We start from the raw sequence: 24,004 nt of genomic DNA, 5'->3' as shown, positions 1-24,004 counted from the left end.
TATACATTTGGTCCCTGTTGCATATATGCAACATTGGGCAGAAACAGCTTAAAATCTCCCAGTGGCCCTGCTTGCTCTCTCGCTCTCATCCAGCATTAGTTAAGATTTCATTGCCAGGGACTAAATACAGTGTCTTTCAGGGAGTTGCTCCCTGACTATGAAACCCCTTTGCAAGGGACAGTCTCTCCCCCCCCCCCCAACTTGCAGTGTTTCAGAAACATCTGAAGTCACAATTAATAAAAGCAGTCTTCTCTCTGAGACAAGGTTTTATTATAACTGGTATTTTACTATTTTTGTTTTAATTCTATTTTATGAGCTGCATTGTGATATTTGAAAACGGCTATATAAATGTATTAAAATGATGCCTTGAGCACCTTTGGAGAACAAGTTTTAAAAAGTGCTTTCAGAATTACTATGCTGCTTCCTAAAGTCTTTTTTGGTTGCTGTTTACACTTTTTGCTATCTTACAGCTGAATAGTTTCAAGAGTCTTAATTTGTCCTATTGATTGCACATTAACAGCTTTTATTGATGTTGTAAAGCATGCAGCTCTGGTATGCTCTATTTGGGTAGTAGATAGGGTAGAAGCAGTTTTAATGAAATAAGTACCAGGAATTCTTTTAACATGCATCTCTCAGAGGGTCAGCACAGCCATGCCGATAATAGCAAAACTTTGTGGAAGTGAAACTTCCAATACTCCATCTCAAAGAGACGGGAAAGAGGAGTCTGTACACATAAAGAGGCAGCAACTGCAACAGACTAGTCCAAGGCTTTATTAGAAGGAAGTCCCAGCAAGCTCATGGGGAAGGTAGACTTGTTCTGGAAATGTTGCCTCTTATGAGGCCGCAAGGAGAATTGCAGCACCGTGAAACAGGCAGGAGCTTGGGTGCTATACAGGCACGAAACAGCACTGCCACCTACTGGATGCTCAATGTCTTACGGTCTCCAAAGAGCAGGAGCCAGCAGGGCCAGAAAAACATAATGCTCTGGGTAGCAATGCCAGGTTTGCCTGATCCTCTGGGAAACTCGCTCTTTTTTCTCCCACTGTATCATAATGCACAACAGTGTGACTACAGACAGGGTACAAGATGAACAGACTGACCTCCTCAGAAGCAAAACAGGAAGCGCCTCTGACTCTAGCTTGTGCTACACATACACCTTGTGCTACAGCCACTCTAAGGCGACATTCTGTTCCTCGTTAGCGGTGACGATGGCATTCTGAATCCAAAAAGGGATGGAAGCAGCCTTATTAGAGTTGGCAGCCCACACACAGAGAACTTCCTCATTATTTCAGTAGGTTTCCTAAGGAAACCTAACTTCACCAGGATGGTGAAGTGGTTCTGGAGCTGGATGTAGACCTGCAAGATGCAGGTTCAAATCCCCACTCAGCCATGAAGCTTCCTGGCTGACCTTGGGCCACTCACTATCTCTCAGCCTCACCTACCTCACAGGGTTGTTGTGAGGACAAAAAGAGGGAAGGAAATGTGCACTGAGCTCCTTGGAAGAAGGGCGGCATAAAAATGTGAAAAATAAAGACAGGGAAGAGTCCACTCTGCTCCAACTTTTCGCTGTGCTGTTCAAGAGACTGTCTTGTTTGTTCCCCCTCTCAATGTCTTTACAGATAACCACTGCTGCCAACCTAAGCTTTCTCCCACCAGTGTAGCCAAGGACTGACTGGGGGCCCCCCAGACTCCATTCACTTCACCATCATGTCTGGCTCTCCATCTACCTAAGAGGAGAATGTAACATCCACTGTTCTAAAAAGGTGGGAGGTGGGGCAGGTCACTGTATTTCCCCAGAAATTGAATCCTTTTCAATCCCCCCTCTCAAATAAGCAAGCAGAAGTTAAATTACTTCTGCTGGATTTATTTAAAAAAAAAGTTACAAGATGATATTTATGATGAAAGAGAAAGATGGGGAAACAAAGTTTGCACAAAGTTTGTCCTTCTAAACAAAAGCCATCTGGGTGAGCCATCTGGGTGGAATGTTTCTTGGTCCCACATCTCTTGGATACCTGTGGGCACGAAGCAGTCAGCGTTTCCGCTTGAACTGGAATTTGTAAATAGCTGGTTGGTTCACAGTTTCTTTCTTCAGCTTCACTTTCTGAGTTTTGTCCTGGAAGGAGGGGAGCAGAAACTAAGCCTTCCTGAAAAGCAAGACACTCTTCCCAAAGCATCAGTACACCCACTCAACCAGGGCTCTGGAGCCAGCAAGGAGACAGGGAGTTATCCACACCCAGTTATTCTGCCTCGTTCATTAACTAGGGAGCCAACCCTCCAGTCACCAGCGTGACGCCAGAAACTGACCACCAACTCTGAAGACAGAAGGTTGTGCCTTGTTTTATTATCTAGAAAGGCTGCTCCTCACCCTCTTTAAAGCACAAATCCTTTAAATCAGAGTCCTAGAAGGCAGCAGGAACAAATACTGCATTTCACCAGCAAGACGACTGAATTCATACATAGGCAGGTTCTGACCCAGAGCATAAGCTTCAGGACACAGGGAGACCATCTCAACTACAAGCCAAAATCAGAGGGGTCAATGGGAGGAAGGACAAAGCAAAGTATCTCACCAAGAGATCCTTCCGAACCTGGAGCTTCTGGGCTATGACAAACATTTTCCGTTCCCGCTCGATGCGTTGCCTCAATAGGTCATACTGATTCTTCCTCTGCCGGGCTAATTTCTAGAAAAAGAAACAGGGTGGTTTTATTTGTCTGTATGAGCAGAAAAGGGCAGGAGGACATGCTCTCAGGGCAATGCCACTATCCAATTGTTCCTAGGCTGGTTGTGCATTACTGCCTGCCCAAGACAGTTTCCAACTTGAAATAAGCCTCCTATCGAAAACTTTTTAGATTTTGAAAGAGGAAGCCATTTAATAAATTGATTTTAGCTGTAAAACACTTTAAGAACTGTTTTGTAGAAAACCAGTTCAGGCAGGGCCTCACATCCATGGATCCTGTATCCTCAGATTCAGTTACCAACAGCTATGTGGTGCCCCCCTGTGCACACCCATTATATTACCTTCTTTTTCGTGTGGTCACACTGGAAGTATGTGTTTGTTTTACTTTAAACTTGCTTAAACAAAGCAAAGCTACATGCAGGCAACCAGCTTTAACAGGAGCAGCCAGGGTGGTGTAGTGGTTTGGGAGGTGGACTTAGACCTGGAAGATCCAGGTTCAAATCCCCTCTCAGCCACGAAGCCTCCTGGGTGACCTTGGGCCAGTCACTTTCTCTCAACCTCACCCACCTCACAGGGTTGTCATGAGGAAAAAAAGGAGGGGAGCAGCCGTGTACAGCGCCCTGAGCTCTTTAGAAGAGCAGTATAAAAATGTGATTAATAAATAATTAATAGTAAATAACAGGAAGCAGGACAGACTACACAAAAAATAAGGTAATATAATGGACGCATGAAGGAGGGTGCAGGGGATCCAGTATTCATATAGTATTCCCCTGTATCCACATTTTCCCTATCCACAGCCCTCGCCCCCCCCCCCAAATGGAACTCCTGTGGATACAGGGGTCTGCTTGTATAAGTATGCTTAATAATAAAATTCTTAATCACCTGCCAATTGACAACCATATGTTCAGGGAAGTGTGGAACCTACACAAGGTCTGAAAACCCAAGTGGGTTGATCCTGGAGCATCAAAAGCATGGGGCAGGGGAGAGAAAGGCAGGGGAGAGGGCAGGCGTCAGTATTACCCCAGCAGGTGCCAAAGGAATTCATGCCTCTCCCTTGGGGCTGGCCAAATGCCAGTCCCAGGGAACAGGCTGCCTCTTCCCACAGCACCCAGGCCCCAGGCTGCTAACCCCAGCCCAGCTGAGCTTCACTAAGCATGGCCGTATCACAGCAAGTGTGAGCTAATTAGAACTATCGAAGAGGACAGATCCCGACTTGTCCCGCCTGGAAGAGATGACTCAAGTCTCCTGGAAAAGGAGGAGGAGAAAACCCACCAGTCTGAACTAGCCCAGCGACTTCAGCACGAAGTCAGAGAGAGAGGGTGGGGACCTTATCTTGAATCTTAGGCAGCCATCTCCACCTCAGCAGTTCTGGACACCACAACGTTCCTCTCCAGTCATGCTTCCATAGGTTGCCAAACAGGCAGTGCCTGGCGAAGGCATTTCTGCAACAAGTCAAGCTTACCCCCAGGCAGGAGACAAGGCTTCAGCCTAGCCAGGAGAACTTAAAAACTGGCCTTGTGCTGCTGCGTCCCTGAATATCAGCTAGCAATAAGGGTACATCAGAGGGAGGAGGAACGACCTCTTTCAAATGCACCAGAGAAAAGCCTACAGTATTCTGGGTTGTTTCCAAACTCAGAAGAGTCTCAAGTTTCTGAGCAGTCTGTGCGTTTCAGAATCAGGAATCACTTACTAACTATTGTTAAGATTAACAACAACAACAACCAACAACAGGTATTTATATACTTCCCTTCTGGTCATTGGATTGCTCCTTTTGACTTTTATTCAAGGCACTTCACACAGGAAGAGTTTCTCTAACCCCCCCCAGGGGGGGTTTACAATTACAAATACTTTCTATCATTCAAGAACAATCTACATTCAAGGTGGATTAAAAGCTGACTCTGCAATCCAATGCATGTTTACTTGGAAGCAAGTTCCACCAAGTCCAATACGACTTACTGTCAAGGAAAAGTACACAGGATTACACCCTGAGACCACTGCCCTATTCCTATCCTATTTCTATCAGTCTGCCCCCCCACAATCCAAGAGTGACAGTAAGAACTTAATGATATCATGCACAGCCCCTGTGATTCTAACACACAATCAATCCTTGTTTTCAATGCCAGATGGAATCCAACTGCAGGTTTTTCAAAGATTGCTATTCTTGTTTTCTGAATGCTCAGTTCAGTTATTAAACCAAAAACTTTAAGGATCCATTAAGTACCATGTTCAAAAGTGGCAGCAGCTGTACAAACCTTTAGCAGGGCAGGATTGGTCGCCCCCTGAATGGTTGCCTTCTGCAATGTTTCAAGTGTAGGTCGGTTATACACTCTCCCCACTAGCTCAGGGGCCGTGTTCAGTTGGGTGGCAATGTCAAATCTTTGCACTGAAACAGGAAAAGTCAGTTCAGGAATTTCATTCTCTTGGGGGGGGGGGGGGAAGACTACAACCAGAGAGTTTTATCAAAGGCCCAAAACAACAAAGTAGCAGGTAGTCATCCTACTCCCTTCTCAGCTTTTTCCTCTAGCAAAGTCTGCTCAGTGCAGAGGAAGCATGCTATGGCCAGAGGAGGGGGGGTAATTTACTTAAGATAAAGGGGTGGGGAGGAAGGAGCTGAAATGCAGGACAGACACCGCTAAGCGATTCAGTACAGCTGACAGAGCTCTCACCTTCCTGCTTTGTGTCAAAAAAGAAGGTGTGCCTGTTGGGCTGCTTCCCCTCAGCTTCCAGCAGATGGAGCTCTGACTTCAGCCTTTCGATTTTCTGAGAGACAGAAAGGATTCAATTCTTCTATCACTTCGAACTCAGACCACAAAATCATACCGGGGCAGAATGCAGAAGTTATCTAGAACATTCTCTCTGCCCAAGGCATGACTACCCAATTACCAGCTTCCTCTGTCTGGATCCCTGCCCAGTTCAGAACATGGGGGCCCTTATGCAGGGTTTAAGGTTTAAGGAGCAACGAGCTCATGCAAGTCAGCCATGCCACACAGAGAACAGCCACCCACTCTACCCTAAGGGGACAAATCCTTCCCAGCCCTAGATGTGGCAGTCAACCAAATTGCAAGTGCAAGCAATCACTTAAAGACAAATGCAACAAAAAATGGCATCATCCCACAGACAAGTTAGATAAGTGCAGCTCAATAGTCTCTCACCCCTCACTGGTACAGTTTCCTACATCTCAGAGAAAGAGGGAGAAATTCAACCTGGCCTGGCTGAGCACAGGTACTGTTTATGAAGGATGAGCCACTTAGCAAGCAATTACTTGATTCATGCATATATTGCCCTACAATCAGCTCATACACCTGCTAATTGGGTAAGAGGCACTTTTTCAAGTGGGTGCTCCTTTTTTTTAGCAGGGGGAGAGTAACTGGCCCACCTCACCCCAGCACTGTCCGTTCTAGTGGCTGTCTGCTGGTATTCATTTGCATCTTTTTAGATTGTGAGCCCTTCTGGGACAGGGAGCCATTTAGTTATTTGATTTTTCTCTGTAAACCGCTTTGTGAACTTTTAGTTGAAAAGCGGTATATAAATACTGTTATTAATACTATTATTAATACACCTGGTCCTATCGCATTTTCTGGACCACCACCTGCTCCTTTTATTTCATAACACTCTAAAATCGATACAGAGGCCAGGGAGCACCTCCAGCACCTGAGTAACAAGGCTGGGATGAGTTTTGGAAACCCAGTTTTGGAAACTGGGAAAGTTTTGGAAACAATGGAAACATTGCCCTCTCCATAACATGTGCAAGATCACAGTTTCTCCTATGACATTTCCACTGATTTAAAGATAGCAGGCCTCCTTTTAAAGGACTGAGTAGCACATGAATTGCGGAAAGGCCCGCCGGAGCCACTTGCTTAAAGCAGGGGTGGGCAAACATTTTGGCAAGAGGGCCAGATCATCTCTCTGACACTGTGTTAGGGTCAGGAAAAAAAGAATTTATATTTCAAATTTGAATAACTTTACATAAATTAATACATTAGAGACAGAACTTATATGAATGAATTTTACTGAGCTTATTTATAATACACGAGAACTATAATACAGGCATGCAGAACCACATGAGAGCTATGAACTGTTTGCCAAACACCATTTGCACAGCGAAAACATACGGACGAAGCCAGAAACACATGGGGGCATGGGGGGGTGGTGGTTAAAATAACAGCCAGAGAAAAGCATAAGACACATGGAGACTATAAAAGGCCATGCCCTAACTCAGCCCGCAGTTTGCATCTGGTGATCGCAAGCAGCAGTAGCGGGCTCCAATAGACCAGAGGTTCATTGGAGACTGGGGACTCCCTGCGGGCCAGATTGGGGGTCCCTGACAAATGGTCCCCAGATTGGGGGTCCCTAACAAATGGTCCCCAGGCTGGAGTTTGCACACCCCTGGCTTAAAGGAACTGATTAGAAGCAGTTCCCAACAAGCTTCCACACAAGCCACCATTTACACCTCCCATGCATTACAGTCTCCCTCTGCCAAGAATACATGGAGACCACTCTTTTCTACAGCCAATCCTACACACACACCCATGGAGGACAACCTGCCCACCCCTCAAATGGGACATTATTGTCATCACACCTTGCCCGTCTGCTCACCCAGAATATCTGAGCAATTTAAAACAGGGCTCATTTTGTTATACAAAAAAATATAGAGGCCGGAGGTGGAAAGAGGAGCCACACACACTGAAATATTCAAATGCTTGGTGCCTGGAAGCACCAGGCATACTTGCTATCTTACATCAGGGAGAAGCAGGCACAAGGCTGGTCCTGAGCCTGCACAGCAAGCAAGCAATTCTACTTTATCTATCAGATACCAGCAAGCAGCTCTGACCTTGGCTTCAGCCACCCGCTTCATTTCAATGTATTTCAGATCCTGGGTCTTCATCAACTTCTGCTGCTCCAGTGTGGTTTCTTCCTCCTGGTGTTTAATCACGTGAACTCCATCCTAGTATCAAGTAGACACATCCGTTGAGCTCAGAGGAAAAAAAACTGCTGGGGTACGGGGGTGGGGATCAAGGAGATTCACAAGGACACTCAACTTTGCAATATTCCTGATTTCTCAGCAATGACAGGACATTATGAGAGCCAACGCTGGGAAGGGGCAAACATAATATAGAGCAGTGATTTTCAACCTCTCTCATCTCATGGCACACTGACAAGGCACTAAAATTGTCAAGGCACACTTTCAGGTTTTTGACAATTGACAGGGCACACCATGCTACTGGTGGGGGGCTCACATCCCCCATTGACCCTACTAATAAATGACCACCACCCCAAATTCCTGTGGCACACCTGTTGACCACACATGGCACACCAATGTGCCATGGCACAGTGCTTGAAAACGGCTGATATAGATTAAGCCAGGGTTAATTCAAGTTTAAATCCTGCTCAGCCGCAAAGGTCCACAATTGTGAAGGCTACTTACTAGTCCATTCTTTTTGTAGGGCAAGACATCAGGAAACCAAGCCCCACCCATACACAGTTACATAAAGCCACATCCTTACCTGGAGCTGCACACGGGTCATCTTGAAGTAGAATTCATCTGGGTTCTTCTCTTGAGCCTTCCTACGAAGTGCTCGGAGTGCATTCTGCTTCTTATGGTAGTCACTGAAAGGGACAAGCATAGTATGAGCAGTCTTTCCACACAAGCAAAGCAGATTATCTCGTAAAACACCAGTATCCTGGATTACTCTCACAGAATACTAGAACGAGTGACCAAGCAGCTGCCATGAACGTTCACAGCTGATGTTAAGACCAAGAAGTGAAAGCAATGGCTTTGGGAATTCTGTCTCCAGCAAAGTAGTCATAGTTCACAATTTTAGCAAAGTACAAGGCAGATTCATCAAAATGCCCAGAACTCATCAATAGCTATAGAAGAGGATGCCAAGAAAATCCAGCCTTGTGCATAGGGCATTCTAGACTCTCTCTCTCTCTCTCTCTCTCCCTCTCTCCCTCTCTCCCTCAGTGGTCTCCAAGGGTTCTGCCCTGGCACTGAGGAAGAGGCAGATTCTCACTTTGCATATGATAAAGTAAGCTGAAATTTGCAAGGGATACCCTAACACAGTGGTCCTCAAAATTTTTAGCAACAGGACCCACTTTTTAGAACAATTTGTCAGATTCCACCAGGCGTGAACCTTATGAGAAACACATTGGGTCTCCCTTTTGCTCAAGGTGGCAGACCCAAACACAAGTTATGGATCCTGCTACAGCAGCTGAGTGATAAACAACATGGAAAGGAAAGCAACAGCAACTCACTCAGCACGGAGCTTGTAATCCTTCTTCTTCTCAAGAAGCCCTAGGTGCTTCCGGAAACCAGGCTGAGAGGGAAGAGATGGGATACAGAAGAAAATCCAATAATGAGAGAAGGCAGACACACAGTGGAGAGAGATCTAAAACGCATGTGGTGGTTTATTATTTATCAAAACAAAACATGTTTGTAATTATGCAATAAATTCCCTTAATTTATTACTTTTTTAATCCACTGACAAGCTTACATAGCAAGCCTTTTACAAAATAAAGCCAAAAAACACATTTTGCATGAACATACTGAACATCTGAGCTCTTAAACAGGCTTCAAGCCTAAGCCATGATCAGCCAAAGGTCCCACTATACAGCGTGCTTGTGCTGTTATTTTGCATAGCTTGAAATTCAAACATTCCAGCTCAAAAGGCAAAACAGAACACAGACTTGGATCCTTCTCCAACCACACAGCCCTCTTCCCTTTCCAGCATCCCACCTTCCCAACTGTTCAGGGCAAACTACCATGCCCCTCCCACTGGAGCCTGCCCAGCAGCTCCGTATCCTGTATTTTCAGCTCTGTATTTTCAATGTGCTATGTGTATTTCAATTTCAATGTGTATTTTCAATGTGCTATGCAATCCATTAGGTTCACAGCCCACCTAGTGGGTCCCAACTCACAGTCGGAGAAACACTTACAGCAGTGTTTCTGATCTCCAGGATAGCACAGAATATGAATCAGAACTCTTGTTTGTGCATCATGGAATAAAGTCTCTTACCTAACACACATCTAGCCAAAGGTGCAGACAGCCATAACTGAGAACAGTAGCCATACCATCCCTCCACCACCACAGAGGCAAGCCCAATTCCTCCCCACCTTGGCACTGAAATGGACAGACTTATAAGTAGAGGTACTTATAAGACAGGAGCAGGGCCCATAAGAGGTGGGAGCAGGGGGTAAATTGTACCTGAGTCTGAGGTCAAAAGGGGAAATGAGAGCCAAAGGGAGGGGAGCCAGAAATTTATAGGGAATTCAGAATATCTCTGCATATATTGTGTGAAGACTAGCACTCATGTTTTGTGTAAGCCTACACAGTATGATCCAATGACTGTATGAAATTCTGTTCCAGTGGCGTCGCTGGGGGGTGCGGGGGGTGGGCCGCACCGGGTGACGCACACTGGGGGAGGTGACACGCTAAAATTGCAGTGGTTAGGAGTAACCCCATCATGTTATATACCGTTGGATGCGGAATTTCGAGCAGAATGTAATGCAAAAAACCAGAGTGAAATATCTTCTATCAAAAGTTATGGATAAAAAACAGAACAAAAAATGCATGGATCCCTATGGAAAGTGAAAGTGAGCTGTATCGTGCGTTTACTCACAAGTAGGCAAACTTGCCTTAGGGTTCAATCCTATCCAATTTTCCAGTGCTGGTGTCGTTGTGCCAGTTGGGTGTATGTGCTGCATCCTGTGGAGAAGGGGCAGTCACTGCAACTTTCTCAAGGGATGGGAACATGTGTTCCCTTACCACAGGGCTGTATTGTGGTTACACCAGAGCTGGAAAGTTGGATAGGACTGGGCCTTTAGTCTGTTGGAAAGGGCAGGCTGAGAGGAATCCAACTACACCAGAACAGTCCTGATCCAATGACTGCAGCCCCCAAAAACACCTGAGAAGGAAGTCCCTCCCTCCAAGCAGAACCCTATGGAAAGTGAAACTAAACCTCACAGTCAAGTTTACTCGTGAATAAGCAAATGTGCCTCAGCTGCTGTGGAAGATTAGGTGAAGGAGAGTGCAAGGCTACCAGAATGGTCCTGATCCTATGCACCTGGAGCTAAACATGTTCTCCAGAAGGCAGCCCCCCCCCCACTAAGAAGGATCAAAACAGGCTTCAGCTGATAATGTGAACTTTTTTGAAACTTGCAAAGCCAGGTGGATCCTGGCAGTGATCTGATTTAAACAGAAGTTCTTAAATTGAACTCGGCACTGGGTAGGGCTGAAAACCTTACTTGTTTTGGAGAGGGGGTGTTATTGCAGGCAGGCTACAGAGGAAATTCACTTGGTGGAACAGGACCGGCTTCCACTTATTTAATTATTTGTTTTACTTTAATTACTTATATTTATTTTAATTTGCCTTCTGATGTCAACTTCTGTTGGGTCTTGGACAAATTGTCATTCTAAAAAGTGGGTCCCAGTTCTAAAAGTTTGAGAACTGCTGCAATAAAGTGTTAGTAAGTTGACACCTGGGGGAGGGGTGTGACACCACTAGTGACCAAAATCACTAAAAATCAGTTTGGAGGAATAATACCATCATGTTATATTATCAATCAACAAGAACATAAGAACAGCCCCACTGGACCAGGCCATAGGCCCATCTAGTCCAGATTCCTGTATCTCACGGCGGCCTCACCAAATGCCCCAGGGAGCACACCAGAAACAAAGAGAACTCATCCTGGTGCCCTCCCTTGCATCTGGCATTCTGACATAGCCCATTTCTAAAATCAGGAGGTTGCACATACACATACAACCCATAATGGATTCTTCCTTCAGAAACTTGTTCAATCCCCTTTTAAAGGCATCCAGGCCAGATGCCATCCCCACATCCTGCAGCAAGGAGTTCCACAGACCAACCACACGCTGAGTAACGAAATATTTTCTTTTGTCTGTCCTAACCCTCCCAACACTCAATTTCACTGGATGTCCCCGGGGTTATGTGAGAGTGTAAAGAGCATCTCTCTATCCACTCTGTCCATCCCCTGCATAATTTTGTATGTCTCAATCATGTGCCCCCTCAGGCACCTCTTTTCTAGGCTGAAGTGGCCCAAACGCCGTAGCCCTTCCTCATGAGGAAGGTGCCCCAGCCCTGTAATCATATTAGTCACTCTCTTTTGCACCTTTTCCATTTCCACTATGTCCTTTTTGAGCTGTGGTGACCAGAACTAGACACAATACTCCAGGTATGGCCTTACCATCGATTTGTATAATGGCATTATAATATTAGCCGTTTTGTTCCCAATACCTTTCCTAATGATCCCAAGCATAGAATTGGCCTTCTTCACTGCCGCTGCACACTGGGTCGACACTTTCATCGACCTGTCCACCACCACCCCAAGATCTCTCTCCTGATCTGTCACAGACAGCTCAGAACCCATCAGCCTCTATCTAAAGTTTTGATTTTTTGCCCCAATGTGCATGACCTTACACTTACTGACATTGAAGCACACCTGCCATTTTGCTGCCCATTCTGCCAGTCTGGAGAGATCCTTCTGGAGCTCCTCACAATTACTTCTGGTCTTCACCACTCGGAAAAGTTTGGTGTCATCTGCAAACTTTGCCACCTCACTGCTCACCCCTGTCTCCAGGTCATTTATGAAGAGGTTGAAAAGCATAGGTCCCAGGACAGATCCTTGGGGCACACGGCTTTTCACACCTCTCCATTGTCAAAATTGACATCCACTCACTGTTTCCTGGTCTTCAACCAGTTCTCAATCCATGAGAGGACCTGTCCTCTAATTCCCTGACTGTGGAGTTTTTTCAGTAGCCTTTGGTGAGGGACCATGTCGAACCCCTTCTGAAAGTTCAGATATATAATGTCTATGGATTCTCCTGCATCCACATGCCTGCTGACCTTTTCAAAGAATTCTATAAGGTTCGTGTAGAGAATTCTATAAGGTTCATGAGGCAAGACTTACCCTTACAGAAGCCATGCTGATTCTCCCTCAGCAAGGCCTGTTCGTCTATGTGTTTTGAGATTCTATCTTTGATGAGGCATTCCACCATCTTACCGGGTATAGATGTTCGGCTGACCGGCCTATAGTTTCTCGGGTCCCCCCTCTTTAAAGATAGGCGTGACATTTGCTATCCTCCAATCGTCCGGCACTGTGGCCGTTTTGAGGGACAAGTTGCATATTTTAGTCAAGAGATCAGCAACTTCAATCTTCAATTCCTTAATAACTCTTGGGTGGATGCCATCAGGGCCCAGTGACTTATTGATCTTTAATTTATCAATGAGGTCTGAAACATCTTCTCTTTTAACCTCTATCTGACTTAATTCCTCAGTCAGGAATTCCTTGGTCAGGAACAAGTAATTTCATGCAGAATGTATTCTATCTTCTATCAAATGCTACAGCCAAAAAAACCATTGGGGGTGGAGTGATGGTACATCACCACGCCCACCACCTGGGATGTTGCTCCACCCACTGCATGGAGGTGACAGGCTAGCATCCTGCACCAGGTGACATGAACCCTAGTGACACCACTGTTCTTATCCAATGGAGAAGGGAAGGGGCCCAAAAGAAAAACTGTATTCCCTGATAAAATTCCTTTCACAGTCCTTGGACAGGATTGCAGCATAAATCTTACTGAACACAATGGGCTTACTTCTGAGCAAAAAACACCACAATTTTCAAACACCTCTACTTAACAGTCATTTACTAAGGGTGTTCATTTAATATATTTGCCATGCCTAGCATTGGGCTGTCAGGTTGCAATCTTATCCACACTTATCTGGGAGCAAGCCTCACTGACCATAATGGAACTTGCTTCTGAGTAGACATATGTAAGCTTGGGCTGCCAGGCTGCAATCCCATCCACACTTACCTGGGAGTAAGCCTCACTGGCTCTAATGGGCCTTACTTCTCAGTAGACAAGCATAGGATTGGGCTGCCGGGCTGCAATCCTATCCACACTTTCCTGGGAGCAAGCCTCATTGACTATAATGGGGCTTACATCTGAGTAGACAAGCATAGGATTGGGCTCTATGTTACCTTATGTTCAGAGAAAGGCTGCCCCCAGCCCTTTCAGGCAGAGGCACCAGCCCCCAGGCAAGTGAGCGCCTACCTGAGCCCGTTCCCGATGCTGACGCTGCCCAGCCTTGCCTGCTTTCTTGAATGCAGCAGCCATGCTTGCAGGCACCCAGCTAAGCCGCTTCCGGGTCGGTTCCCAGGCCCAGCTTCCTGTTGTAACCCCCACCCTCCCTAAACTGCTGCCCCTCCCCCTGCGGACCATAAACTGATAAGAAAGCTAGACTGACAATTGCATTGTCTGATGGCGGGCGCTTCCTTTTGCGGAGCTGCAAACTTTTGCAAACTTCTGCCAAAGTTTGCACACTTTTGCATAAAGGTTTGCACACCTTTGCAACCGTTGCAAACCTTTGAAACAGGCTGCAAAAGATTGCAACAGGTCGCAAAAGGAGGTGCCCCCATCAGACCAGGGAGTTGCAAACCTTCGCAGACACTCACTCACGTGCAGAGTTTGCACCGAGGGAACTGCACGGCGTCAGCGCAGCTCTGCTGCAGCCTGTTCGGCCCTCCCCAAAGAAATGGGAGCAGCAACACCCGCTGGTTTCCCAGCCCCAGTTCCCCGGGAAAGGGCGGCCAGACCCCTCTTTTTCCAGGGCGTGTCCTCTTTTTAGTCTTGCGTCCTGGAAAAGAATTCCAAAGTCCTCCTTTCCTCTCTGAGCAGACCCCCGCCGGCAGCACATCCGCTCCTTGTCGTAAACTGTATGGCATAGAGTTATAGTATACATTTATTATATCTCAGCCCCTGCTAACTGGCGAAGAGGCACTTCAAGAGGGTGATCCTCTTTTATTTAGCAGGGGGAGAGTAACTGCCCCTCCTCACCCCTGCAGTGTCTTTTCTAGTGGCTGTCTGCTGGAGTTCTTTTGTCTCTTTTTAGATTGTGAGCCCTTTTGGGACAGGGAGCCATTAAGTATTTGATTTTCTCTGTAAACTGCTCTGTGAACTTTTTGTTGAAAAGCAGTATATTAATGCTGTTAATAAATAATAATAATAATAATAATAATAGTTTTAAATTGAATAATAAGTAATATAGTGTTTAAATTAACCACATGAAATCCATATACCATACAAGTGTTTTTAGCTTTTATTTTATCGTGTCCTACATTTTTCTTGGGTGTCCTACATTTTGGGGTGCCTCTTTTGCAATCTGGTCACATTGCCCCATGGAAGCCCTCCTAATTTCCGCTATGGTTATAGGACAACATTGAGAACCATTTACCACAGTGGTTCTCAAACTTTTAGCAACGAGACCCACTTTTTAGAATGAGTATTGGTCAGGACCCACTGGAAGTGATGTCATGACCAGAAGTGGCATCATCAAGCAAGAAAATTTTTAACAATCCTAAACTGCAATCCTACCCACACTCACCCAGGAGTAAGTCCCATTTACTATTATTGTTAAAAGTATAATAGCCTGTTGAAAGTATAGATCTCTAACACTTGTGCAAATGCAGTCACATACCATGGTAGCATCAAGTCTACTATGTTACAAATAAAATATTGAAATGAATGGGGTACCACCTGAAATTGGCTTGTGACCCACCTAGTAGGTCCCGACCCACAGTTTGAGAAACACTGATCTACTGAATGCAGAGAGTAGTATAGTATAGTACTGTATTCAGAGAGTTGAAGAATAAAGCTAGTTGAAGAGTTTGAGAGCAGCCCCTGGCCAGTACTAGGGACCTCGTGGGTGGAATTGGTCAAAGAGAAACCAAGGACACTAGGTGGGCCCACTAAGCCATGCACAGGCAGAGTCCACCTCACAATTAGATGAGCTGAGAGCCCATCACAGCATGCCAAGGGTGAAGAAAGAACCACTTCTGCCTGTGACAAAGGGGGATCGTGCTGCACCTCTGAGAACTATTGTATGTCTTGCAGGATACAAGAACATTGATTACTCTGAGGAGCAGCAAACAGGTGAACATCTGTTGTTTTCTTTAAGGAAGTATTACACATACCAGTGCTGATGGAATGAATAGATCCAAATCACCACTAGATTGCCTATTCCACATATAGCCCTCTAGATGTTAAACATGTTAGACTGTACCAGCAAAAATAGTCTGGTAGGACCCATGCCTCAATCCTGTTCAGATGCTGCACCAAAGGTACACAGACACACCACGTCAGTCATATCCTAAATCCACCCAGGCAATGCCATACAGGTACAGCCCTCCCAGTAACACCGGCACAGCCCTTTTTAATAATGCCCCAGCATCCACGGAAACCCTGACAGCCTATCACCCATGAAGCAGCATCCTGCATCATCAGTGTGGCGTCCAAGTGTCAAGGGCATGATACCGAATGAGCCAACCACTGCATCCACCAGCTCCAATATTGGCTGCTCCTCAAAGCCCATGAAATCATGGAGTGAGGAAGCTGCAGACCCTGAGAACAGAGAGCCACCCCTCCCCCGTCCTACCATGAGGCCAACAGAGGTAAGAATCAACCAAAATGGGAACGATCTCTGTCTGCCAACGAAGAGACAACAAGTGTGATCAAGTCAAAGTTTTCATTGACCTGTATCAGCAATAGAGAAGCATCTGAAAGAGAAACACACAAGTGTGGTTGCCAATCATCTCTCCTAGCAGGGCTATTGTTCCTCTGCAAATAACCAAACAGATGGTCAAGTCACAGGTACTAGTGAGGTCTGATTGCACCACTTAGTTCACTGTCTGTGAAGGAGTTTGCAACACCCCAGGTCGCTGCTGGAACAAAATAGTTCTTGCCAAGCAGCAGCAGGGCTCACACTGGTCACTGCAGGCAGGCAGGCAGGCTATAGGCTTCCCTTGGGGTCTGCTTAGTGTCTTCATCTGTGGGACAGCTGCCTGTGGGGAGAGGAGACACAGAGTAACAAAGACTTGACAACAGCTTCAGTCACACCTGGTCTTTGGCTTTAGATGCATATTCAGTAATGGTGAGGGAGAGTGCTGCCACCAGAGTATATATCCAGTGTGATCTGTGGGAGGGGTGGCAAAATCATGGTGACTTGCAACATGGGCAGTGCAATCTAAACATGGAGTTGGCGCAGCCACCCTGCACTGGCCTCTGAGTGTCGCAAACATGCCATAAAGCACGTTCACACCACCTTGTGAGTTGGGAAGGCCGGTTCAGAGGCCCACACCAGCTCCGAGGCCGAATCTGGATCCTGTGCTGGTGAGTTTTGAGGCTGGCCAGTGTGGGGGTTGGTAGAGGGTAGCGGAAGAGCAGAACAGAAGCGGAGGGTGTTTCTTGGGGGGGGCAGCCCAGGAGGCAGATCAGGCCCAGGAGAGTGGGACCAGGAGGTAGATCGGCGGGGGGGGGGGGGGGGCAGGACTAGCTGCAGCAGCACAGGCCAATCCTAACCTCCATCCGTGGCCTGATCAGCCTTACATGGTGTAATGGAAATGCACAAGACAAGATATGGTGTCAACCGTGGCCCCCTTGCTCTGACAGGTCTGAGAAGCATGGGATTAACACCAGGAGGATGGATTGATGTAGGTGTGCTACACAGCTGCAGCCACATAGAGGCAACAAGGCCTTCAGGGATAAAAGCAGCACCTGAAGGCAGGAGAGTTTGTGAGTAGTAGGAGGAAAGAGAGAGGACTGGGTGATGGATGAACAAAAGACTGAGGATTGCTGGAATGGGGACAGCTAGAGACTGCTGGGTGGTGGAGAGCTGAGGAGGTGTTGCTGTACCTAGAAGAGCTTTTGCTGTGAGTATCAGGAGGGACCCTACAGACAAGCTACCTAATGGTTACTTTGTTAGTGTGGAGGATCAATAGTAGCTTTGTATGCTGCTAGAGCAAGCCAGGTGTGAGCCAGGGGAACTAATTGGCTTAAAGTGGGTATAAGTTCTCCAGACAAACGTGGAACAGGAATTTGGCAAAACACGCAGGCTACTTGGATTTGCACCCACAAAGTTGCCAGTGCAGATCCTAGTAGCCCCATGGCTTGACAAAGGGTAAGGGGGAAAATATCCTCTTACCCCGAGTTGACCTCCAGCCAGCACCTACCTTGCTCTGGATACAGAGTCGGCCACTCAGCATGGCTGTTTCAGCATTCTACTCTACTTTTCCCTCTCTTTGGGGGGGGGGGCACTGCAGTAGAATTCTACAAATTAATGTTTGACCAGTGGTAGCAATGGTTGGAGCCCCTGGTACATGCCAAAAGGAAGCAGACAACTACATTTTCCTAGTGGTTACAAGGAAAAAAGTTTGGGCAACCTTGATGTCTCCACTTCTTATCTCCTATCACCTTAGGACTATCCCATGTTCAACATCAGACAGAGATCAGGAAGGATACATTGCAGCATGGAATTCCCTCCCCCTGCTTTGTTTATCCCTTCGGGGTGCACTTGCTTGCTTTCTTCCTTTGTGGTTCCAATTGGGTGTTTGTGCATGAAGTTCTCCTAGTACAGAGTCCCTGCAATAAGATCTGAGAAGGCAAGTGTTATTTTGCCATGTTTCTTTTGAGGGACAAAAGACTGTTTGTGCAAAAGTGCACAAGTGCCTTTCCCTATGCACCAAGTGCCCTTTCACCATGGTTCCTATCACTAAAGTTCCCCTTTGAGTGGCTAGAGAGGTATAGCCTTTGCCACACATCCAATCGGCTATAGTCTCCCTGGCAGGGGCTTTAGTACTAGTGTTGATGTCCAGTGATTGGCTGCCATATGGAGTCTGTATCCTATGTGCCTTCATAAGAAAATGCATGGACAGAGAATGGAAAGTGCAATTTTCTGCTGTTTTCACTTCCCCCTTGTTCCTTATAGGGTTACTCTGATCTATGCCAGCTCTGTTGTTGGTGTAACACTTTCCCAGCATCAGGGTTGTGTCTGAAAGAGAGTTGGGATTCCTTCTCATTTCTCCCACATCACACCCCCATCTCCTCTTCTTTTTAACCTCTCCACCAGCAGAGTTGCACCCACATCCAAGTGACATCCAAGCTACATTGGTGTGGCATTTTTCTGGCATTGAACCAGTGTCTGTGGCATGTCCATTGGCAGGTTGACTTCTATGCCAGTGTATCTCGAGGATAAAATTAGAAGGTAACACACTTAATTTAGTGTAAGTTTTTTGTGAAACTTTATCAGATACATGATGTGTAACATTCAGTAGGCAAGTACTCACTCTCTCACTCTCCCTCCCCCCTTCTCTTGCAACAAGCATACAAGATCAGTGCAGTGACTGTTCAAAATTAGTGATAACCTCCTAGCAATGCTAAGTTAATTAACTCACAGCCCCATCCTAGGCACATTTACTCAGAAGCAAGTCCCATTGCAGTAAATGGGGCTTACTCCTATGAAAGTGAGCATAGGATTGCAGCCTCGGGGCCCAATCCTATCCAACTTTCCAGTACCAATGCAGCTGCAGTGCAGCCCCGAGGTGAGGGAACAAATGGTAAGGGAACAATTGGCATGGCTGTGTCATTGCTGGAAAGTTGGATGGGATTGGGCCCTCAATCATGTGATAAAGAACACCCTTTGGCTAAATCCTATATGCATTTACCTATGAGTAAGTCCTATTGAACTCAGTAGGACTTAGCTCAGAGTAGACATGCCTAGGATTGCACTGCTTGTCTCAGCTAGGTCCAGCAGTGATGCTGTCACAAGATTCTTTGTCATTTATGTATATTTTGAATGACCCTTCACAAGGGCAAAATCCAACATGATGTTTATTAAACAAAAAACTGCCTATTTTTGGTAAATTCATACATATCAGTCTAAACAAAGAGTGAATCACCAGAGATGCTGTGGAATCAGTGACACATCCCAGCTGGTGGGTTCCTTAGCTGTAATTTCTGAAGTCTTATTCCTTTTGCATCGAGTAGTGAGTGAAGGCATGAAGAACACCCAGGCTAAGAGTAATGGGGAGCATACCAGCAGCATGGACCAGGGGCTTTGAGGGGGAGCTTCCTGTTAATGCATCTACCATTTAATATTCAAAAAGCAGAACACTTGGAACAGAGGAGCTCAGGCGAGATGCCAACCTGGAAAAAAAAAAACTGTTCCGGCTATGCTACAATCCATTTGTGTCACCCTTGCCCCAGCATTACAAGGGAAACATGTAACCAAAGAATATATATGCCTCGTTAAAATCTGAGATCCAGAAGAAGGCAACTTGCCTCAGAGAGCTTGAGTGTGAGCTATTGAATCCCAGGGACTCAGCAAAAGTGCCTGTTTTATACCACATCTAGGTAGAAAAGTAACCCGAAGTTGTGAAAAAACTGCTTGAGAGCCCTGTCCTATCCAGTTTTCCAGTGTTGGTGCAGCTGTGCCAATGGGGCATACACTGCATCCTGTGGTGGAAGGGCAGTTACTGAGGCCTCCTTAAGGTATGGGAACATCTGTTGGCTGCACTGCAGCTGCAACGGTGCTGGAAAGTTAGATAGGTTTAGGCCCCGAGTCACCTCAAGTCCCTTAAATATGATCTCTACTCTCTAAGGCAGTAGTTCTCAAACTTTTTAGCACTGGGACCCACTTTTTAGAATTATAAAACCCACCAGAATTTATATCATTAACCTGGAAGTGACATCATGGCTGGAAGTGATATTATCAAAGCAAGCACCTCCCTGACAATCAAATCAATCAAATAAACTAAAAGTCTACAATAAGTTAAAAAATTTATTTAAAATAACAAAGAACCCTCCCAAGCAATTGCTGAACTGGTTGCTGAAAATATTCCCCAAATGTCCCAAAGGCTACAATCCTATCCACACTTGGTTGGCAACTTTCAATCTCGAAAGACAATGGTATAAGCCTACAGCACCTGGTATTCCCAGGCACTCTCCCATCCAATTATTAACCAGGCCTGACCCTGCTTAGCTTCTGAGATTAGACAAGATCAGGCACGTGCAGGGTAACAGGTTTGGTCTATCCCAGGAGTAAGCCCCATTGACTACCATTGTTCATAGCATATACATAGTAACCTATTAAAAGTATAGATCTGTAACATTTCCCAAATGCAGTCACATTCCATGGTAGCATCAAATCTGTTTTTTAAAATACACATTGAAATGAACAGGAACCCACCTGAAATCTGCTCAAGACCCACCATTTGAGAAACACTGCTCTAAGGTCTCCATGAAATTGTTTGCAGCACAAACCTATCCTTTGCTTCCAGGTCAGCTTTATGTCAATTGGACCAATTGTTTCCAAATGGGCCCCGCACCTAAGGGGGCCCTGCACAAGGGTAACATACTCTACTCTTGTATGAAGTTTTATATTAATATGTTCTTAGATCAATTTGGTTCATTAACTCACGTGTGTTTTAAAGTGCACATTTTAATGGCTTTCCATTCTACCATGGAGATATAAAGTCTATATTAAATGTTATTGATATCTCTAAGTTTCTGCAAAGCTTGTCTGCGAACCTGGGGACCTGCAAAAAATGTTTCCAGTTGGGCCCTGCACCTCCTAAGGCCGGCCCTGTGCAGACCCATTGTTTTCATGGTCAGACTCAAGCCTTTCTCCTAGCAGGAGACGGTGGCGGACACGGGTTCTCTGGTCCGACCTCCTCTTATGTAGTAGGCTATGAGGCCGCTGCCTGCTATGATTGGAATGTTCTTCCTTTGGTGCCTGCCTGGCAAAGGGGATGGATCTTGGCAGGCTGCAGTTATGTGGGCTGCCTGGAGATTCGGGCTTCTCTCTGAGGGAGGGTTAGAGCTTGTGTCTGATGCCACCCTCCTGTCCACTGCATCCTGGAGTTTGCCAAGAGAAGAAACTGCAGACTAAGCCTCAGTGACGTACCTAAGGCACCTGTCACCTGGGGCTGTGACATTAGACATCACCATCCAGAAACGTCTAACTTGGAAGTAATTGTAGTGATGTAATGACCTCACTGTCAATTACTTCCAGTTTTACAGTGCACTTGGAGCAGTTGTGAGCCACTCTGAGCAGCCAATCATTATTTAGTGGTCAGTCACTTCAGAGTGGCTTGAAGTGCATAGGAGAGGGAGTGCAGGAGAAAGTACTGAGGAGTCAAGGAAGTGTCCTTACTGCTGCTGTATCTTCTCCTGCACCCCCCCCCTACACTTCAAGATCCACCATTGGGGGGGTATGAGTTGGCAGCCCCTGAAGGCATCATACCCTGAACAATGTACCCCCTTCACCCCCCCTTAGCTATGCCATTGCTCAACCTGCCTGACTGGTTGTGCACTGGGTGTGTGGTGGGTGTGCACTTGGTAGGAGGATTCATGAGATTGCTCTGCCCTTGCTGCATGCGAATTGGGGCCTTTAGCCCTTGCTCATGTGGGGGCCTCACTGGTACACAGCATTCTGATTGCAACCAAAATGCCCTGGATGCTGCCAATTTTACAACTTAATCTTTTGTGACCACTATGATTTCTTTGCTTTCTGCTTGGCAGCTATGAAGGCACAAGATTGCCATGACAAGATGCCACAACAATACCCACTAAAACTGTGGCGTAACCAGCATAGTTGGGCCATGATAGGATCAAGCTGCTTGGAGCTCACCAAGCTCATGTTTATCTGCAAAGAAATCCATCTGGGAAGGTGAATTGCACAATCCACCCCCTCCACCATGCCAGGAATGTCTAGGAGGCCCCCTTGTCTCCCAGCCTCCTATATTTACTGTAAATGGAAGACAGTGACGCAACAGGGACAGGCCCAATGCAATGAGGGCTGCTGACAAAGAAAGTGGGACTGCCTCAGTTGCCAAGGAAATGCCAGAAACTCTGGCCTGTTCTTTTTGTGTTTATCTGTTTTAGAGACACTCTCATTTGGCTGCACAGTTCTGAATGCAGAAGTCTTGGGGAGAGGGGTTGGGGGGAAGGACAGTGAAGAAAGGAACATTGTAAGCTGCTACCACCATCCAGGTGCAGAAAGATGTGAGTATGATGCAGTGGGATGTCACAAAGGGTAGGATGCAGTTTTCTGCTGTGCAGATGCCTCTAACAAGGAGAAATTTGCATGATCCAACTTCACTTTGCTGACGTTTCTGCAGTTACATAGATATTAGTATGTAGATAGTAATATCTATGTAACTATGTACATAAATATACACTGTAGATATGTACATAGATATACACTGGATATTGCTGCTCTAATCTTACTGTTCATATTAACATAAGGTTTGTTTTTAATGTGAGACAGTTTAGTCCTTTCTTCATGCCCTTTTTATTGAATGCAGAACCCAGCTCAGTTTGCTAAAGCAGGAGAACCTTGCCTATCAACACAACTGAGCAGATGCATCAAATGGCGCATGAGAGGAGTAGACAAGGAGCAGAGGCAGTGTTGCTCAAGCCCAACAGGCCAGGGTTGGTGCATGACTCCTGATAAACAAGATTTATGCTACCACCTCTTACTTGCTGCCTACTTCCCCCCCCCCCCCCGTCAAGCTCTCTGGATTGGAAAAGCAGAGGTGTAACTAGAAGTGCCAGAGCCCAGGACAGTGAAGTCACGTGACACTGTGATGTCACTTCCAGGTTCTCCCTGGAGGAGAAGTTGCTGACAGCTTCACACACCCCCATTTATTCTCCTGGGGAGGCTCCCCAAGGCCCCTCCAGGCATGGGGCCCAATTTGTCCAAATTGTCCTAAGGCTGTAGCTCAGCACTCTCCTCCCCTCCAGATTTCCTCTTCCTCTTTGTCCCCTTTCTCCTTTTCCAATCCAGGGAGTGGAAAGAGGAGGAGGAGGAGGAGTAGTGGAGCAAGTGGATGGACAGAAATGAGTAGCCTCCACCAATGTGCTACCTGAGGCAACTGTCTCAGTTGATCGCATGGATGGGCCAGCCCTGTCTGTTGGTCACATAGCCAATCAAGGGTTCCTCTCTTCTTGCCATTTTCAGACTTGATACAGTCTGGCATTTGGCCAAAACTGTTTCCTCTCTAGGCTGACTTGGAACAGGAGGAGCAGACATTTACAGAGCAGAATAGTTGGTTGGTGATGGCCATCTGTTGGGGATGGAAGAGGTTGAGGAAGGCACAACTTCGCATTTCAGATGCAGAGAGGGCAGGCCCCATGAGAGGGGGATAAAGGGTGTAATTTGTATCTGGGCCCACGGTCAAAAAGGGGACCCAAGAGCCAAAAGAGGGGGACCCAGAAATTTCTTGCAAACTTTTATTTTCCTATCTCATCTGAACTTGCTGCCTATGTGGGATGCTGGGTGTGTGGCTTCTGCTGCTACCAGAAGCCGTATGTGCTGGGCCAAGGAATGCATACATGACACTCCTTCACACTGTGTCAAATCCGGGAGGAAACTGGCCTGCTACAGTTGCTCCTTGTATGGCAGCTCAGGGACACAGCTGCAGAGCTACAGTGGCTGCAGAAGCATGTCTTAGTACACACAGGACACTTTCT

The 24,004-nt window shown here is 46.3% G+C and overlaps 1 protein-coding gene across 1 annotated transcript; it reads right to left on the bottom strand.

The window, feature by feature from the left end:
- Positions 1 to 283: 283 nt before the first annotated feature.
- Positions 284 to 13,843, bottom strand: UTP11 (UTP11 small subunit processome component). Its single transcript, XM_066638637.1, has 8 exons — positions 13,751 to 13,843; positions 8,931 to 8,992; positions 8,180 to 8,282; positions 7,507 to 7,620; positions 5,342 to 5,435; positions 4,928 to 5,058; positions 2,568 to 2,678; positions 284 to 2,113 (listed from the first exon to the last, which is right to left on the bottom strand). Exons 1-8 carry the CDS (start codon positions 13,811 to 13,813, stop codon positions 2,030 to 2,032), a joined length of 762 nt encoding a protein of 253 aa, XP_066494734.1. The 5' UTR covers positions 13,814 to 13,843; the 3' UTR covers positions 284 to 2,029.
- Positions 13,844 to 24,004: the final 10,161 nt, after the last annotated feature.

This window comes from Tiliqua scincoides, chromosome 10 (assembly GCF_035046505.1).
Source record: "Tiliqua scincoides isolate rTilSci1 chromosome 10, rTilSci1.hap2, whole genome shotgun sequence".
NCBI classification, from domain to species: Eukaryota; Metazoa; Chordata; class Lepidosauria; order Squamata; family Scincidae; genus Tiliqua; species Tiliqua scincoides.
The sequence above is the reverse complement of the archived record's forward strand: the minus strand, read 5'-3'. Positions and strand labels throughout refer to the sequence as shown.